The sequence below is a fragment of the Felis catus genome, chromosome C2 (genome assembly GCF_018350175.1).
Source record: "Felis catus isolate Fca126 chromosome C2, F.catus_Fca126_mat1.0, whole genome shotgun sequence".
NCBI lineage: Eukaryota > Metazoa > Chordata > Mammalia > Carnivora > Felidae > Felis > Felis catus.
Window position 1 is genome coordinate 75,832,941 of NC_058376.1, and position 21,176 is coordinate 75,854,116.

Genomic DNA, 21,176 nt, shown 5'->3' on the forward strand with positions numbered 1-21,176 from the left:
GAACATTCCTTGATTTCTGCTATCACTCAGGGAAGAGGATTCTAATGTACCCCAAGTCAATAGATACTTATAGAAGGGATCTAAAGATCACTTAGTTTGACTTCTAGATAGTCCTACAAATTAAATAAATTTATTTAACACACATATATAACATATAGTCATCAGCCAGAATTCCTTATTTCCAGTTCAGTTCTTTTTTTTCATAACCCTGCTTCAGTATTCCAAATTTTCTTAGTACCTTCTCTGCTTATTAGGATTGCTTTCAAGAGGACATGTTTATATAGGTAGTGCCTTATATTCCTGAATACGTGTGATTAAGTCATATATGAAAAAGTTTAACCGCAGACATATGCTATAGAGAGCAGGTCTATTCCCAAAGAGTTAAACACACTGAATCCTTAACTAGAATTCTTATGTAGTCACATCAATCAGTGTGTTTGGTGTAACACACAGTACCTAGCATATTGTCTGACAAAAAAGAGATTTGGAGTAATTGGTTGAATAAATGGGTGAAGGAATGAAATTGACTGTCAGTTGAAATTCAGTATGATGCTGAATTTGAGGATAGTATGTTGCTACTTCAGGAATGCGTTAGAATAGTCTAATATTTGCCCAGTGCTGAAGTAGAGACACAGATGGTAGTGATGCTATAGAAAGTGAATTGTCGCTGGCAGCCAGCACCATAATGAGAAAGCTTTAAATATTTATGGTAGCTGATATGTAAAAACCCAAATGTGGTATACAAAGTTCAGTTTGATGGTATTAATGTGTAGGGAGTTTATAAAAGCTGAGGAACACTTCTAATGGTCACTTCTAGTGAGGACAGCTTCTTTCACTTCTAGTGAAATATTTAGAGAAATATACATGAATTTATTACTTTTTTTGGTACTGGAAAAATGACTTTTGTAGTGCTGAGGCTTCTGTCTGGTAAAGTATTTATTGAAGGTGAAATTTATTTTCACATACTTTTCAGTGACATCTCATGGCCATGGGGGTTTTGCTTTTTCCTGTGGTTCTTATCCAAGCCATTCTTTCTTTCTGGCTGAAGTTGATCAGAATTTCAAAACCCAGGAGTTTCTAATGGATAGTTTATATTCAGCAGAAATAGAAATCTTCCAGGGCCTGTTTTTGACTACTGGAAACTTAGGAATTATAGTGGCGGTTCGTTGTAAATACTGATTCTAGAATGAGACCATACAGTTCGTGGCATCTTGCAGTCAGACATTAGATGCATGAGGAAGAAAAATAATTCACTTTTTAGCACGCCTCTTTATTTTCCGAGTCATAATTAGTTTTTATCTATTTATATTTGGTTTCCTGATGCATAGTATTATGGCTCTGCCTCTAGAAGGAAAAAGAAGAGTAAAGACATGTTACTGAGATGCCCCTTTTCCATATACTTATTTCAATATTTAAGCCATTGGCATTTGTGACTTTAGAGAATTTTTGGACAATTTGCAAGTGTGTATTTTTATAAACAAAATAAGAACTTGAATAACCATTCTATTTTGTTTTGCAGAACCCCAGCTGAAAGGAATTGTGACAAGGTTATTCAGCCAGCAGGGATATTTCCTGCAGATGCACCCAGATGGTACCATTGACGGGACCAAGGACGAAAACAGCGACTACAGTAAGGAGCATTAACTTCTCCCAGTCCAGTTAACGATGATCAAATGTATGGTCTGGTGTATCTAAGTCTTAGGGTGTGGCCAGGCTGCCTTTTGAACTGTTTAACTGCTAGTAAGCTGGTGTCTGTCTTCTATCCTTTTTGCTGTGACTCCCTAGAGTAAAGACACAGTTGAGAGAGGTCACACACTAAATAAGAAGGTAGAGAATTGAAAGAGTTCCAGATAGTCAGTGGATAAGAAGATTGTCCCATTCCAGTGTTTATAGTCAATATGGTGATAAATATTTATAGGAACAAGGCAGAATTTCCAGCACAAGATGGTGTTTTAATCCTAGAACCAAATAGCGAGCATTTTATAATAATTCTCCAAACATCATTTCTGGCAGGCCAAAATTACTTCTTAAGGTAAACATTGAGTATATACATCTGTATATTACATGTGATTTCATTTTAATGACAAAATTATTGATTTTAATTTTTTTAAGTATTTATTTATTTATTTTGAGAGAGAGAGAACATGAGAAGTGAGGGGCAGAGAGAGGGAGAGAGAGAATCCCAAGCAGGCTCTCTGCTGTCAGTGCAGAGCCTGACCCAAGGCTCCATCTCACAAACCATGAGATCATGACCTGAGCCAAAATCAAGAGCTGGATGCTTAACCGACTGAGCCATCCAGGCACCTCAAATTATTAATTGTAAAAGAAAAATATATTAAAATAGTATGATGATGTATTGGTAATAACAGGATAATAAAGACTAGTAGACCTGAAAGTTTGTTTATAAGTTTTTAAAATAAAGTGCCACGTATTCAAAGTTTTTAAATAATATCCCTGGAATTAGTTTTTAACTAATTCAAGTATAGAGTTGACAAGTTTAATAACTAAACAAAATCATCAAGGTATGACATAGTAGTATATTTGCATTTCAGAAAAAAAATGGAATATAAGCCTCAGAGCCAAGAGTGATTACTCTCATCATATCTTTTAGTTCCTGCAGAATCATACACAGATACCCAGGGGGAAATTCATATTATCTTAAAATTATGCAGGGTGCCATATAGTTTCCTAAAGTTTGTTTGGATTCACTGCTAGATCGTTAGTGCCAAGCACATAGTAAATACTCATCAAATATATGTCCCATTGAGTTGTCTTCTGATGGATATAATTTTGTGGTCAGGGTGGCAATCTACCAAATTGCCTAAGATAATGTAAGAAGCCTTATATTCTATGGAGAAATAACTTTTAAATTAAAATTAAAGATTTGGGGGAAGATCTGCAACTCCTAAAGTGTGAAAACGTTCTTGTCCACCCTTTCTAAATCATTCTTTGTTCATTTAATATTACACGTTGCAAAATATGAATTACAATACAGAAAAGATCTTATTATAAAAAATTGCATCCCCAGTTTTCTGCAAAGTGGTTGATTAGCCTATTGTGGTTTGCATTGTTGGTTTGTGGCTGTAGGAATGCACTCTTTAAATGATTCACATTTTATTTTTTTTTTTTTAATTTTTTTTCAACGTTTATTTATTTTTGCGACAGAGAGAGACAGAGCATGAACGGGGGAGGGGCAGAGAGAGAGGGAGACACAGAATCGGAAACAGGCTCCAGGCTCTGAGCCATCAGCCCAGAGCCTGACGCGGGGCTCGAACTCACGGACCGCGAGATCGTGACCTGGCTGAAGTCGGATGCTTAACCGACTATGCCACCCAGGCGCCCCTAAATGATTCACATTTTCAACTGAGTACCGAGGAATGGGGATGCCTTTCTCTCCATGCAAGATTTTCATCTATTGTATCTCTACTTCATGTAGATTTAGTAAGCTGTTAGTATGGGTGAAATGAATCAGGGAGATTGCTTCACTGTATCACCTCTGCTATCTCTGAGGTATCCCTGGATCTCAGTTTATTTTTCTATAAAATGAGGCAGCTCGAGATAATAATATCTTCTGTCAGCATTGTCCATTCAACTTTTTAAAAAAATTGAAAAATTATAAATTGAAGAGAATAGATTTAATCCCCAAGTAAGCCAAATAGCCACACTTCATTCCACAGGATGCAGCTGTAACCCAGACAGGCATCCTGAAGATGTATGACTTTTATCATGAGGTTGTGGCTGAAGGGCAAGGGCAAAAAATGTGAGTTCAACTGACAAAAATCCTTCCTTCTCCATTTCATAGACAAAGAATTAAACAGTGCTCTCTCTGCAGATGCTGGGTCAGTGTCTAGTGTAAATCCATACCTATATATTTATAAACATACGTTTGTATGCACACATATATATGTACAAATATATATGCCTATGTGTGTATATATGCATAGTGGCATTGTGCATAACACATGTTGAGGGTGATACATTTTGTCAAATACTGTTAGAAACTGAATTAATAAATTTAAAATATTTTTTTCTTAAGATAAACAACTACACTCACCTTTTGATATATTGGTATTAAAAGTAGTTCAGGTATACAAAATAACAAGACTAGGATGAATCTACCTGGATGCCCAACCTCTGACTTAAAATTCAGGTAACAGTATAAGTGCATTTGAACCCACTGTATGTTCTCCCAATGGAGTTCTGCTTTCCTTCAGTATCAGACGTAACTACTATCCTGAATTTAGCATTTTTTATTTCCATGAAGTTTTAAAAATACATTTATTTCATATGTGTATACTTAAATCATTCATAATATTGTTTTCCATGTTTTAAACTTTGTATAAGTGAGAGCATTGCTGTATAATTTCTATGTACTTTTTCTCCCTTATATTATGGTTGTGAGCTGCACAGATGGTGATATATTTGCTTTCTATTATTCATGTTCATGTTTGTAAAGTATCTCTTTGCATGAATATACCCAAATATATTTATCCATTTTCTTTTTGGTGGATAATTATCATTTCTATTTCTTATAGATATTGAAAATACCCTCCCTAACTATCCTTTATAAAATGATACATCTCACCTTGGCTCTCTCTATTCTGATATCCCCCCTTTTTTGTATTCATTGCTTTTATAACCACATGATATAAAACTATACACATACACTGTTGCTGTTTGTTTGTTTGTTTGTTTGTTTGTTTGTTTGTTTTTGATCTTTCTCCCAGGAGAATGTAGGTTTCAAGAGGGAAGAGATTTTGTTTTGCTCTTTGAGTTATCTTTAGAATGATCTCTGATGCATAGTAAGTACTCAACAACAACAAAAAAATGGAATGAATGAATGGATGTCTTCTTGTGCATATGTGCAAAATTTTTCTGAGTCATTGGCTAAATACTTCACTCACCCAAATATTTTTTTTAAACTTTTCTTCTGAAATAATTTTAGACTTCAGAAAAATTACAAAAGAATGCAGGATATTCCTATGTACTTCTCACCCAGTTTCTCCTAAGGGTATCGTTTTATGTGACAACAGTAAAATTATCACAATCAAGAACTTAAAACTGGTACAATATTATTAACTGAGCTATAGACGTTATTCAGATTTCACCAGTTTTTCAATTAATGTACTTTATTTTGATTCCCCTCCCCATACATACATATTTTCATTGAACAATTTCCAATAAAAGCAAATAAGTTTTATTTATACTTTTTCTTAGTAGGGATGAAGGATAGAAATATCAGGATTAAAATTCTACTCATTTTTTAAAAAATAGAAAATTATAAGCCTCTAAGATGTGAAAATGACTTTTCTTTCTCTACTTGGTGTGGGCAGGAGTAAAAGCATTTGATTGTTTGAAAAAAAATCGTGTTACTATGAGCATCTGTCAGAATTGTGCTGTTTGGTTCACTAGACATCATTAGGTCCAACCAACCTTACCATGGTATCTTGCATTGAATTGATAAAGACACCTGTTCTTTTGTTCGTGAAGCAAAGACTAATTACATGTAATTGAGTACAAAAACAAATGGGTTTGTCAGCGGCAACAGATAAGAATCTCTGCAAATGTAATGATAACAAAAGATACAAAACTGTGTTGGAACACTGGCACACAAAAAGACAATTGCAGTTTGGAGAGTATTAATAGGAATATTTTACATAAAATTAGAAAGGTAATTATTCTGCTCTACTAGTTGCTGTAGGAGAAGATGCATTTGAAGAGGTCAAACATGCTAGGGTGAAAACAATTAAGATATTATAACCAAATGCATTGTTCTCTTTCCCTCTGCACAAAATATATGAGCAGCCATTTGAGTATGGAGTGAGCTGCCTGATAAATTAGTAGAATGGTCGAACTGGAGATATGCAAGCAGATGCTGTACTGGCACTTGTGGGGGGTTTTACAAGAAAACCCCATTGGTATGGGAAGGTGGGAGAAGGTAGTGGTGATTGGGTAGTTTTAGGGCTCAGTGACTTCTAAGGTCTCCTTCAGTCCTGACATTCTTTTATTTTTCAATTTTATTAAGCTTTAAAATTTTAATTCCAGTATAGTTAACATACAATGTTATATTAGTTTCAGGTGTACAATATAGTGATTCAACACTTCCATATATTACTTGGTGCTCATCACAAGCGTGCTTGTAATCCCCATCACCTATTTCACGCATCCTGTATCCACCCCCACCCCACCATCAGTTTGTTTTCTAGAGTTAAAAGTCACTTTCTTGGTTTCTCTCTCTCTCTTTTCCATCGTTGTTCATTTGCTTTATTTCTTAAATTCCATATACGAGTGAAATCATATGGTATTTGTCTTTCTCTGACTGATTTTGTAACATTCTACTTTCTAGTTCCATCCATGAAATGGCAAGATTTCATTCTTTTTTATCTCTGAATAATATCCTATTGTATGTATATACCGCATCTTCTTTATTTATTCAGCTAGTTAGTTGTGGAGTTCATTCTGCCAGCCTTCGGGTTATTTACACTGATGTGTTACCTAGTTGTTTCCATGGGGTCCGGTGAGCCTAGGTCCTTCTACTCCACCATCTCCCCCAGAAGCCCCAGTCCTGATATTCTTTTAAAACATATTTTGAATAGGTAAGATAAGTATATAATACAAAATCTTAAGGACACAAAAGTGTATACAGTTGAGCAAAACAGTCCCTGACAGCCAGGAACTTGCTTGGCCCTCTATCAGGCCATGGTGTGCTTTGTTGAATATACACAATTTCACAGAATAGGAAATCAGACAAGTCCACTGTGATCATGGTGGATTAAGACAAAAATAAGACCGAACACTCTGTAATCATGTCTGAACACAGACAAAAAGAATAATGTTGTCCAAACTACAAAATGATCAACTATTTCTCTATCCTGGTTTATATGAGTGGCTGCTTGCTAATTCACTAAACACAGCTTTAGCTTTGCTCTGTTCATGTGTTTTGGTAATATTTATTAACATACCTAATCATAGAATGACACCCACTTTCTTAGAGTAGTCCTTGAGAGTAAATCTACATTTCTTTGAGCCCTCCCTAAAATTGCCTAACACAAGACCAAATGCTCTAGGTCCTATCTTACACCCTCTTACTAAGACATCCCAGGTCTAGCAACATGTGCATTTTTATTCTTTGCTGTGAGTCATTAACCACGGGTGTGTTTCTTTGTCTGGGATACATTGCCATAGTCAAAAGCAATTTTCTGTTCTTCTCTTATTTGCCACGTGGTCACATTTCTTGGTATTCTTCTAGGTACAGTCTATTCATTTATCAACATATACAATGCTATGTGTTTGTATTTATATTTTCTCTCTTCATCATCTATCTACCTAACACTTGTTAAGCACCTTTTTAAATTTAAAACTGTTATATCTACAAGATTTTTCCATATTAGTACATATTTAGGAGGAACAATTTATTTAACCTAAATCTCTATCAAAGGCCATTTCAGTTCTTTCTTATATTTTGTTAATGCAAACAACACTATAAAGAATATCTTGGTACATAAGTAATTTTGCATATGTTCAAGTGTACTTATGGGATGGATATTGTACTTTTGCATAAGTAATTTTGCATATGTACAAGTGTACTTATGGGATGGGATAGAAACATAATTCCTGGGTCAAGGATATATAAATGCTTTTTTTTAGTTTTGAAAGATATCTATTTGCTCTCCATCATACAAATTTACATTGAGAGTGTTTGTTTCCTTATGTTGTAATCGACATAATGTGTTATCAAACTTGTAGTTCTTTGTTACCTAAAAACAAACTTCATTTGTCTTATTATGAGTTAGGTTGAGCACTTGTTCATATATTTTAAGAACCATCTTCACTTCTTTTCTGATAAAATGTCTGCTTATATCTGTTTCTATGAAATGTCTTTTCATTTGTAGAAAATCTATTTATATTTTAAAATATCAGCTCTTTGTTACATGAGTTGTAAATTTTTTACTTATTTTGTTGCTTGTCTCTGAATTTTTTTGGCTGTGCTTTATTTTATAAATATGCTTTTATGCCTTCAGCTTTTCTTTCTTATTTAAAAAGGCTTTATTGTTAGAGAGGGAGGGAGCCAAACCATAAGAGACTCTTAAAAACTAAGAATAAACTGAGGGTTGATGGGGGGTGGGAGGGAGGGGAAAATGGGTGATGGGCATTGAGGAGGTCACATGTTGGGATGAGCACTGGGTGTTGTATGGAAAACAATTTGACAATAAATTTCATATTGAAAAAATAAAGTATCAGACAAGCTAATGACAAGTTAAAAAGATAAATAAAATAAAAAGGTTTTATTCATTCCAAGATTGTTTTCTTAATGATCTGCCATGTTTTGATTTAACAAATTGTTTGACTTTTGTGCTTAGTATTTAATGAACACAGAATCCATTTCTTGAGATATTTTTATTCTAGACATCTAATATTTCATGTTCCTAACTACTGTTTATAAATACAAACAGTGTATTCAGATTTTATGAATAAATTAAATTCTTCATGAGTTCAGCATAAAGAAACACATTTCAGGGTCTTTTCCGGTTCCATACAAATTTTAGAATTGTTTGTTCTAGCTCTGTGAATGGTCTGTATCTGAGTTTCAGAAATCCAATTGGAAACTTAAAAATGTAGTCATCCAGTTATGTTTTCTATACAATACCAAACATATGATGTTTTGATACCACCAGCCACAAGTCTGTAGACACAGCCAAAGCCAACAGAAGCTCTGTATTGCTAAACTATCAACAGAAACATGATCCACATGGTTAGTTGGGAAAAACTATCAAGGACATAAGGAATGCTGTGAAGAATTATAAAGATGTTTTTCTCCCCAAACAGGGGCCTTCCTGGACAGGCAGTTCATCTCCTTCACTTACTCAAGCATACACATTATCATTCTCATGGGAGAGTAAGGGTTACGCTATATCCAACTATAGGGATATTATTTTCTTCTACTATCATCTATACTTTAAGAATATGTCATCAGTTTGTATGTGTGAAATCACACCTACAAGTTGGATGAAAAGAAAACCAACGTATGTTTTCTCCTGCTGATTTTCTTTAAGCAAGATTATTTACATAATCTGAAGCAACATTGTGGTACATGTGATGTTGTTACTCTTGCAGTGGCATATTTTTTCATTATCAAAATTAATATTTATCTTTAGCTTATGAATGCAGTTACTTCACTTGATTTTTTTAATAAAGAAAAAATGCCTTTTGATTTTAATAGCTAGAAGGAGAGTAATGAACATTTGTTAGAAATTTGGTTTTGTTGACTATGTTTTAATTTTAAAGACTATGCCTCCAGATGATATTTATGGAGAGCATGAACAAGAAACAATTTCCTTGAATAGTTTACCCACTCACATAAAATCATAGGGGGATAAGCTTTCTAAACTTTTTGTAACCTTGACCTCTTTCCTTATTAGTCTTGTATTTCTTTTTCATCCTAAGACTTCTGTCCTCATGTGTTCCTCTAGTCAGTAAAGGAAAACATGAGCCATTTGAAATTATCCTTCTTGCTAGTTGCTCTGTAACTGTTTGTGGGCATATTTATAAGCAGTATGCATAGTGGTTAAGAGTCTTCTGGGAGCAGGGCGCCTGGGTGGCTCAGTCTGTTAGGCGTCAGACTTTGGCTTAGGTCATGATCTCGTGGTTCGTGAGTTCAAGCCCTGCGTTGGGCTCTGTGCTGACAGCTCAGAGCCTGGAGCCTGCTTCAGATTCTGTGTCTCCCTCTCTCTCTGCCCCTCTCCTGCTAGTACTCTGTCTCTTTATCTCTCTCTCTCTCAAAAAAATAATTTTAAAAAAGGAATCTTACAGGAGTTACTTAACCAAGTGTATTCCTAGAAAGAAGGGAGGGCTAATGTTGTCTTTAATATATTCTTGGCTCCGTGAGGTGACCAGTGTGTTGACCTTGAACAAATCACATAAAATTTCTCAGATTTATACAATCTCTGATTGCACAAAATGAGAGGAACAGACAATCTCTCAGATTTTAGTAGCCTTTCCATTAATTCTCACATAGAAGGGAATGTATGCTCAGAAAAACTGACTGGCAGCTTCCATTTCTTTAAATACCATTTCTTCTGAAAGGTATGCTGCCAGCAGGAAATCTTCACTTTACAGATCCCTATGTGATATTCTCAAGGTGTGTGTAAAGATGTGGGGAGTCACATGCATAAATGATAGAGCCAGAATTTGAATCCAGGCTATCTGACTTGAGATTCTGTACCTTTGGTGTATTTAGCCTCTTCACATCCAATTCTCTCATTTGTTAAGTGGGAATGATAGTAGAATTTACATCATAGGGCTGTTGTGCAGACGAAATGGGGCAATTCATGAAAAGTGCTTAAAGTTACAGTGCCTAAAACACAGTAATTCTCAATTAACATTGTTGATTGTTGTTACTATAATAATAATAATAATTATTATTATTATTATTATTAATCTTTGTCAGCATGGATGAAAGAGTGTTTGTTTGCAAGGATCTCATAGATCACAGCCATTTCAACTGAAGTAGAATCCTTAATGGTGGCAGCTATTGTTACACATGAAAGAATGTAAAGGTGCTAGCTGGGGGTATTGAAGAGTGCTCTAAGTCAGTGGTTCATAAAATGTGTAGTCCCCAGCATCAGCATCATCTGGGAACATTCTTGAGCCTTAAGCTAGACATACTGAATTAGAACCCTGTGCTGTGGCTCAGCAGTCTGCATTTACAAGCCCTCTAGAGGATTCTGATACACTGCAGTAGGTATGACTGGTAACTCTCCTCTGCCCCCAGGGTTTGGAGTGTTCACATTTTCTGATTAAGGCAGTCTCTGTCTTGGGACTGCCATACCTACTTCTACTGGTACCTAATTCCTAATATAATAGGGAAAGCATAGGTCTGTAGGCATACTGCAAACCATGATGAGATTCAGACTTTGTAGTGTCTCAAACATGTACAGAATCGGTTATATGTTTTTTTTAAATTTTCTGGTAGCCACATTAAAAAATTATTTTAATTCCAGTGTATTTAACATGTGATAGATGAATGGATAAAGATGTGGTGTACATATATATATGCACATCTATCAATCTATATATGTTTGCTGTATATATTTATTGAGAATACTCTGTGTGTATGTGTATATATATGTACACATATGTACGTATATGTACATATGTATACGTATGTACATATACGTACATATGTGTACATATATATACACACATACAGAGATAGAGAGAGAGAGAGAGAATGGAATGTTACATTTGATTTATTATCTGGAGAGAATCAGAGCTCAATTCTAAACAGATGTGTGATCAAGCATAGGTTTGGGGGAATTACAAAAATGATATATAGGTAAGCCTGTGTCTTGGTCATTTTACACATGCTAATTACATTTATTTGGACTGACTTCACCAGTCTTATCCAGTGGCTTATCTAGTAAGCCACTCTTACCCTTTAGTGCCCTTCTCAACTTTTATCTCCTTTATGTGAAGGCTTCTCTAACTTTCCTGACAATTGCCACCTTTATACAACACCCCTCACTAACTCACTTCACCCTACTGAGTTTGAAGCTTGTATATACCTTCACAGCTGCACAAGTCACATTTGACTGGCCATTCCTTATCTGTATTTGTGTTTCCCCTCGTAGAGTGTGATGTCCTTATTTGCCCTTCTGCCGAGCACAGCAGTGGACCGTTTCCAAGATCCCAAACCGGAGGGCTATGCAGATAGGTTTCATTTAGTTGGCATGCTTCACGGGGGAAAAAAATGAGTGTATTCAAACAATGGATGCACCTCCTTTCCCCCACATTTTCCTCCTACCTGCCTAAGCCCTGAAGAGTTTTGAGTTTGGGATACCTCTTACTCAATGTTGTGAAATCAAAATGACTGAATACAACTTCAAAGGAAGAGTATAAACCACTTAAGTATCACTAATTGGACTGTGAGTCAGATAACCTGTTTCCAGTGCAAGTCCTGTCCCCACTTAGCTGAGTGTTCTTGTTTAAGCCTTTTGTTCCTTGGTTATCTACTCTTATCCAAAATTAGGCGTTTAGAAAAGATTATCTCCAATATCCCTGAAAGATCTGAAACTTTGAAAGCCTATAAGATTGGCAACGACTTTTGTTTTTCTCTTTGAAAACTTGAAATTTCCCCTTTTAAACACATTATTAAAAAGGCAAAGTTGTAAGAGTGGATAGTACAATAATTTTTGCGATGAGTTTGAAAACTGTAGTGAATTCACTCTGCCTTCAAAATATATACAGAATCTGACCACTTTGCAATACCCCTATTGCCACTACCTAGACAAAGCTGCTCTTATCTTTGGACTTTTACAGTAGCCTCCTGACTGATTTTGTTACTTACGGCTTTCCTCTTTTGTCTATTAGCCACACAGCAACCAAAGTGACCCAGTTAAAACATAGGTTGGCTAGGTCACTTCTCTGTTCAGTCTCTTTCATCACACATCATTAAGGGTAAAAGCCAAGCTCATTTTATGACCAGTATGGTTTTACTTAATCCTGCCCATTACCTCTTGTCAATTAGTCTTCTTGTTCCTCAAACATGGCAACTATGCTTTTTCTCAAGGCCTCCCAGCATTCCATGTCTTCCTAACATGTTCTTCCTCCGAATACCTAAATAGCCCTCTTCCTCATCTTCTTCATTCCCTTCCTCAAAAATGATGCTTTTTCATGTGGAGGCCTTTTTTGGTTAGTCGATAAATTTCAATCCCTGTCTTTAACACTTCATTCTGCCTTGGCGACTTGATATTTTCTTCCTCCAGAACACTTGTCACTGTCTAATATACTTACGTGTTTTATTATGTCCCTCTTCCACTAAAATGTTCCCCGTGTATACCACAGAGTTTCCTCATTCATACTTGCTTATGTTATTTTTTTCCACTAATTACATCATCCTCTAAAAACAAGATCAATTGCCTTTTGTCTCTGAATTTTTTTTTCCAATTTCTTTAACTGGAAGTCCTGCTTTTTCCTCTCTATACCCTGTACATCTCTTAAGAAATTCATGCAGTTTGGGGCGCCTGGGTGGCTTAGTCAGTTAAGTGTCAACCTCTTGGTCTCAGCTCAGGTCATGATCTTGCGGTTCATGAGTTTGAACTCCGCATTGGGCTCTGCTGATGGTGTGGAGACTGCTTGGGATTCTGTCTCTCCTTCTCTCTGCCCCTCCTTGACTTGTTTGCTCGCTGTCTGTGTGTGTGTGTGTGTCTCTCTCTCCAAAAATAAATAAATAACCTTAAAAAAAGAAATTTATGCAGTTTCATCTGTATATATTTATTATGTATGTGACTTGTTTACTTCTTTTAGGTTGTAAGTTTCTTGAGGTCCTTGACTATGTCTGATTTATCGCTGTGTTGGCATGTAATAAGGCCTTAATAATGGCTAATGCCTTACCAAAGGATATGGATAGGTTAATTTATAGTAATAATAGTATAATCAGACTACCATTTAAATTTGAAAGGCTTATTAGTTAGAATAAAAGCTCCACAGGGGCAAGGAGGTGTGCCTGCATTTTGCACTGTTGTATCTCCAGCACCTAGAACAGTGCCTGGCACATATTAGGTTCTCAATATTCGTTGAATAAATGAATGAAAGTGAATTCTCAGAACAATGCCATTAAAAATGAATATGACTTTGTTGAACACCATTCAGCATGAAGGATTAATGCAAATTGGATCACGTTTGCCTTTTGTTTTGAGAATGACAGACAATTTAAGAGACTTCAAAAATGGATAAGAAAGTTATTTTCCATTAAGAAAATAGGAAGAAAATTGAGTATGGTTAGTCCAGAAAAGTGAACTCTATAGCAATAATAGTAAAAGAAGTCACTTCTGCACAGTTTTAAATATATCCTTAAAGCAATATGTGAATATATATTCATGGTGATAATTACAGAGGCATCATTTCTGAAAGTATGTAAATGGTACATTTACATACTAGAGAGAGAGAGAGAGAGCCATTGCTTTTATTATTCAGCCAGGACCAGGAGCTAAATTGAAGCTGATTTTATAGGGAATAGAAACTATAACACTCAGGTGCTTTAAAAGTAAGAAAAAAGGGGGGGGGGGTGGATTCCTTAAAGTAGAAAAGGGCATTAGAGTTGTGATAAATTAGAGATTATTAAAATCTTTCTGAAATTACCTGCTTGTGGCTCTGAGATGTGAAGCTGATTTGGTCAAGGTAGACTAAAGAAAATTCAGTTCCATTATATCTGTATCCTGTGTTCATTTCTCAATACAAATTATTGCTTGAGAGATTATATATAGGCTTCCCTACATTCTCACACTTAATGGAGATAGTAATTAATGGCATTGGGATTTCTTGTATGTGGCTGGTTTGATAGGTATCCAATTTATAGCAGTTTATTAAGGAACAAATCATAGCTTTATTCTGATATGAATAGATATTTTCCAGGGCATACTACCATGAACTGTGAAAGAATTATATATTTTCCATGAGGGACTTAGAAAAATAAAATGGTAACCTATGTGCCAAGTATTACTTCTTAATATGAGTTTGGGGCATGTCAGATAATAATGGCTAATGTTTACTGAATAATTTTATAAATTTTATTCATTTAAATCTAAAACAGTTCTATAAAACAGGTACTATAATCATGCCCACATTGAAGATGAATAAACTGAGGCATAGCAAGTTTAAATAATTAGTCACACACACAGATATTAAATGATAGATTCAGGATTTGAATTCAGTGAGTTTAGTTCCAGAGTTAATGCCTTTACCCACACTTTACACTGAATTTCTTTTTCTTGGTCAATATTTCCTAGCACATAATAAATACTTCCTTAAATCATACCATTGCATTTTCTCACAAAACTTTTTGAAAGTATTAAGAAAGAAGTGTGATTTACTTATAAAATATTGTGGTGGTTTATTTTAAGAGTATAAACATTGAACTTGAGAGGATTTTTCTTCAATATGCTTGATGTATTTAAATTGTAAATTAAAATATTTTTTGGAGGGGCACCTGGGTGGCTCAGTCTGTTGAGCCTACAAATCTTGATTTGAGCTCAGCTCACGATCCAGAGGGTCATGGAATTGAGCCTTGCATTGGGCTCCGCAGTGAGCATGGAATCTGCTTGAGATTTTTTTCTCTCTCTCCCTCTCCCTCCCACTCTGCCCCTCTCCCCCGTTCAAGCTCTCTCTCTAAAAAAAAAAAAAAACAACTATATATATATATATATATATATATATACACACACATGCACATATATATATATACACACATATATATATAGATATACATATGTATAGATATAGATATCTAGAATAGATCTAGAATCTATAATATTATATATATATATATATATATATATATATATATATATATAAAATAGTAAACCATTATACAATAATTTTAAATGTTCTTCGTTTGGTGGCCAGTTTCATGTATCTGACTTGGAAGTTTGAGGTGTGTAGGATGTGTGTATTTGTGTGTGTGCATATATTTCCATGCATTATTCAGTAGCCTAGATAGAGTGGTATTGAGCAGGCATTCCGCCAAGATCTAGTGAGGTTGCACTTAGTACATCTGCTTTCCCTGACACCAAGACAGTGTGGAGCACATTCCCATGTCAAAATATGTCTGTTCAGCATTACTAAGCCCACTCCATAGTATTCTAATTGAATTTTTAAAAATATCCTAAAGAAAGCTTCTCTTTGCTTCCTCTTACTTAGGTATTGGCAGAAGATACCATTTTACTGTTACCTTGGTATATACCAGGGATAGGTTATGATCCTTAAGGAAGCAGTGTGGTGTTGTGAACATCCCATAAAATTTCATAGACAGACAGTTATGGAAATTAACATGCATTTCTCCATTTACCAGCTATCTACCCTTGAGCAATTTGTTTAGCACTTTGAAACTAGTTTCTTATTTGCAAAATGGGAATTATATGTAAAGACTTAGAGTATATAACTTCAAACTTACCCTACTGGAAAAGACTGCTGGACCCTACTGGAAAGTCTGAAAGAGGAGAAATCTATGTTGCCTAAAGTGTGATCAAGAGTGATTTCAAGGAAAATGTAGGACTGCGCAGAGCCATGAAGAGTTGTATAATAAGCCTTCTTGAAGCCTCATCTGCAATTTCAGCACCTGTCTGGGCCCTAGATCCAGGCTTCTTGTCTTTAAAAATCTTTTTTTTTTTTTTTTTTACCATTTATTCATTCTTGAGAGAGAGACAGAATGTCAGTGGGGGAGGGGCACAGAGAGAGGGAGACACAGAATCTGAAGCAGGCTCCAGGCTCCGAGCTGTCATCACAGAGCCCGATGTGGGGCTCGAACTCATGGACCACGAGATCATGACCTGAGCCAAAGTTGGATGCTTAACCAACTGAGCCACCCAGGCACCCTGAGTCTTTCTGTCTTTAGCAGGGTTTGACTGAAGTTGACTCTGGATAGGATTCAACCTCACTGCACTTGGAATTTCCTTCAGAGGGGTAGGAATGAAATGTTCCACATGGTCTCTTCTCTGTCATTTGATTCTGTTGCTGATGTAAGCAGGGAAGTCCTATCATGATGCAAGGGGAGACAGTCTACTTCCCACCACGTCAAAATCCTCTAGAACAATGGCTCCCAAATTTTGAACATTAGAATCACCAAGGTAACTTAAAAAAAATCTTATGCCCAAGTGAATAAAATAAGAATCTCTGAGGATCCAGTCAGTATTCTTAAATAACACAGATAATTCCAAAGTGCAGTCAAGAGTAAGAACGGTGATTTCTTCTGGAACATTGCTTCTTATACTTTAGTGAGCAACAGGATAACCTAGAGGGTTTGTTAAACTACTGATTTGGGGGCCTTACCCCCAGAATTTCTGATTCAATAGGTCTGGAAGAAGGGCTGAATGTTTGTATTTCTAACAAGTTCAGCAGACCACACTTTGAGAACCACTGCTCTAGAACAGTGCTTCTTGAATCTGAAATGCATAGTAATCTCTTGGGAAACTCCTGAAAGTGAAAATTGTGATTCAGTAGGTCTTAGTTGGGGCCTAAGAGTCTGCCTTTCCCATAAACTGCAGGAGACGCAGATACTGCCCACAGCACACTTTGGTCTACTGACTGGTAAGGTTAGAGAAGCAACAGTAGCATCTGGGAGCTAGTTAGAACTACCCCAGACCTACCAAATATGAAATTGCTTTTTGGCAATGCTGTACATTGGAATCATATGAAGAATTTAAAAAATATATTGATGCCTGGATTCAATCCTGGAGATTTTTATTTAGTTGGTATGGATGTGGCCAAGGTATTGGAATTTAAAAACAAACAAACAAAACTCCCGAAGGTTGTAATATGTAACAAAAAAAAAAATGAGACAGTTATACAATAAGATAATATTTTAAAGTACACTGCAAATCATTGCTGTCCTTTTAGGGAATGTTTCTTGATATTTTATTGTGAAAAAAGCTGGAGATGACCAGTAAATGGCCCCTTCTCGGTCCACAGCAGATATCAGTAAATTCTTTTGCTTTTTGTTTTGTTTTGTTTTGTTTAGACAGATTTTTACAATAGTCATTGTGGCCTAGCTTCATTTGTCTTCTTCTTCTTCTTTTTTTTTTTTTTTTGAGAGACAGAGTCAGAGAGAGAGCATGCCACCGAGGCAGGGAGGGGGCAGAGGGAGAGAGGGAAAGACTCTTAAGCAGGCTCCACACTTAGTGTAGAGCTTGATGTGGGGCTTGATCCTCCGACCCTGGGATCATGACCTGAGCAGAAATCAAGACTCAACCAACTGAGCCACCCACACGCTGCTCATATGTCTTCTTAAGACATAGTTTTGGAGTTTCACATATGCCTGCCATGTTCATGCTTTATCTTCATTAAGACCAAGATATTGAGGGAAAACTGTATTCTAGTTACTAAGTTGCAAAGATGATTCCCATACAATTCCTGCTTTCTAGCTGCTCCTAGAAAAGTAGGTAAGGTTGGGGTTGAACCTTTATGTAAAATAAAACTTAATAATGCCAGGTAGCACTGGTACTACCAAGTGATTAGAAAACAAAACAAAACAAAACAAAAAAACAAAATGCTAGATTTAAGAGATAGGAGAGATCCCCAAAAGCCATGGTGCTCAGAGAAAGTGTACCTTAAACTGAACCTTGAAGAATAGGAACAAAATATGTAAGCTAAGATTAGGAGAATTCCCTTTCAGATAAAGAGGCACAGAATTACCGAGTGGAGAAAGTTCCTTCCATGTTGGGCACAAATGAACTGACTAATGGTTTTAGCAAAGAAATTATGTGGAGATATTATAGAACCATATTTTAGAGTGCCTTAACTGACAGCTAAGGGAATTTAAACTTTATATTTTAGGACATGGGGATCCAGTGACTATTATTGAGCAACTGCAATAGAATGATAGGTGAAATGTGGTACTTTGGAAAAATTTTGTACCTAGGGATTATAGGAGAAATTAGCTAAAACAAATTTTCAGGTAGAGAATACTGATAAAATCATCCTCTTATTTGTCAAATTCTATTTTTCCTGCTCCGTTTCTAAAAATAAAAATCTTACCACATTTATTTCTATAGATCCACTTAATATTTTTGGAATTCAGCAGAAATATAATTTATATTTATATATTATACCATATCATATACATCATGTAGTATATATTTGAATCATGAGCAGTAAATACAACCTTTGAATGTCAATGTCAGTATAACTTGAATGGAATATGAATATTTTTTCTTTGTGGCTTTTTCACTGACTTTCCACTATTTAAATATAATTGGTCATCAGTATTGTGTGCATAAATTTTCAAAAGTGCTTTCTTGTTTTAGTAATTAATGATAATGAAGTGCAAAGCTTTGGTTGTGCTTATCTAAACCATCTCAAGAAGTTAGCTTTTGTTGTCTGTGTAATTTTAACTAAAAGGAACTAAAGGTTTAGTACTTTCTGAGTGGGGAATTTCTGCTTGGCTGACAAATTTATTTATTATGGTTCCATTTTTTCTAGCTTTACCACTATTTAGGTTGTGGTTACTAGAAATTTTCTTTTATTTCTTAAGAGAAACAATATTTTATAGCCTTACAGCCACCAGAACATAGTTTCACACCCTCACCCTAGTCTGGCTTTTTAAAAAATATTTATTTATTTTGAGAGAGAGAGACAGAGAGAGAGAGAGAAAGAGAGCACTCACACACACAAGCAAGTGGAGGAGGGGAAGAAGGAGAGGGAGAGAGAATCCCAAGCAGGCTTCTTGCTATCAGCGCAGAGCCCAATGTAGGACTCAATCCCACAAATGGTGAGATCATGACCTGAGCCGAAATCAAGAGTTGGACGCTCAACCGACAGCCACCCAGGCGCCCCTACATCCTAGTCCTTTCCTGGCTGATTTTGTGGCCCTGGGAAAACCACATCTTTGAGATTCAGTGCCTTCATGTGTAAAAAGATAGTTGCAGAGTGTACGCGTGTTTTTTTTTTTTTATTCTATTTTATAGATTTTTACCACTATGATTGCAGGTGCCATGTCTGTCTTTTACCTCAGTGTATTACAAGTGCCTAAGTACAGTGTCTAGAATATATGGGATGCATTAATAAGTAAACCTAAGAGGCCATAGTGTCACTTTTGGCAAAGTAGTGTTTGATGGAAAATTTGTGGAAGATGTAAATCTAAAACCTGCAAAATGTGTGAGATTTCTTGGAGGGTGTTTCTGCCCTATGATCTTCTGGATTGACACCTGTGCTATTCAGAGTTCTTCATGTGGACCATAAGACAAATCTGATGTATAAGACAAATTGGCCACAGTGGATGAGTGATGACAGGCATTTGCTTTCATTATCAATGGTGACAGGCTTCATTTTTCATCTTAAGGGAAAAAAAGAGAGAATCACATTGAATTGACTTGTTAATTATGCAAGTTTTGAACATATCTGAAATAACACAGGAAAGGTCATACGATAATATCAGGTTTAAAAGCCACTGGCAGGATTTCTACAAGAGCTAAGGCAACATTTCTACTAGCTTCTGTCCAAGAAAGGGAGGTACTGCTCATTTTGACTATGCTGAAAATTCACCATGTTTGCTCTTGGCCAAAGCTTAGAAGAAACATTTGAAGTCTCTAACCCCCAAGTGCTCATCAGTTCCATAGGTCAGTAAATTCATTAGGGAAATAAATCAGGCAGTTGGATTATTTGACCAATTGTTTGTAAAGTAAGACATCAGACTGAAAGCACTGAATCATTATACCCTAAACTGTGTTGACTTTTACATGTATTCATTGTTTTATTTTAAACACATAGCTGTTTTTGCTTACTGGGTCTTAAATATATAAGATGAAACACATTGCTTTTTTTCTGCCATGACATCTTAAGAAACTTAAGTTAAAATATGAGATAATGATGGCCCAAGTGTCCCTTACTCCCCAACCCCATTGTGAAAGCTCTGGACCACATCAATAATGCTACTTTGTACTTTACTTTTATAGTTTAATACACATTTAAAAAATATATTATCTTAACTCATTTTTATAACAAGTCGTTGAAGCATTCAGAGTGGACACTAATGCTCAGTGAGGTTACATTATTTCCAGGCACCAAGGTCACAAAGCTGTTAAATGTTAGAGCTAAGGCTCATGACTGAGAACTGTGTCCTCTGAACTTAAGTTCTGTCCTTATACTAGTTTTGTTTCCTTAAAAGCTAAAGTAGGAACACTCACATATTTCTCTTAATTTATGGAAGAAAAGCTATTTTAGAGATTAAATTCAGTGACCACAATTGTTCATGCTTCTACTGTGCAATGTACTTTGGATGGAAAAAAAAAAGCATATTTCATATTCTTGAAAAATTCCTTATTTGCAGGGAAATTCAGGCAAACAAATAAATATGAAAAAGCAGTGTGATACGTGTTATGTAATGCTGTGGAATTAGGATAAGGGAGCAATTAATTTGCCTGAATGAATACTCCGTTGTACCCTAGTTTATATGACCACGTTTGTGTTGGAGGAGTTAGGAGCCAAGACTGTCTATCTTCTAGTTTGTTGACTATTCTGTAAGGTCATTTTCCTATTGAAAATGAAGAGGGGGGGGAGGAATTGACCTTAATAAATGATAAAAGCCAGAAGTACACATTATTTTCATGACTAATGAAAAACCAATTGAGTATAACCTACAAATATTATCATAAATACCACAATTACAAATGTTATTACAGAGATTA

At 35.7% G+C, this 21,176-nt stretch overlaps 1 protein-coding gene across 3 annotated transcripts in view; it reads left to right on the forward strand.

The window, feature by feature from the left end:
* The window catches only part of FGF12 (fibroblast growth factor 12), a 560,445-nt gene that overhangs the window by 340,771 nt on the left and 198,498 nt on the right, over nucleotides 1-21,176 (forward strand). For all 3 annotated transcript variants that reach the window (XM_011286026.4, XM_019839972.3, XM_003991788.6), the window contains one exon: nucleotides 1,520-1,630. In XM_011286026.4, coding sequence (XP_011284328.1) covers nucleotides 1,520-1,630 — 111 coding nt within the window. The remainder of the gene's footprint in view (nucleotides 1-1,519; nucleotides 1,631-21,176) is intronic.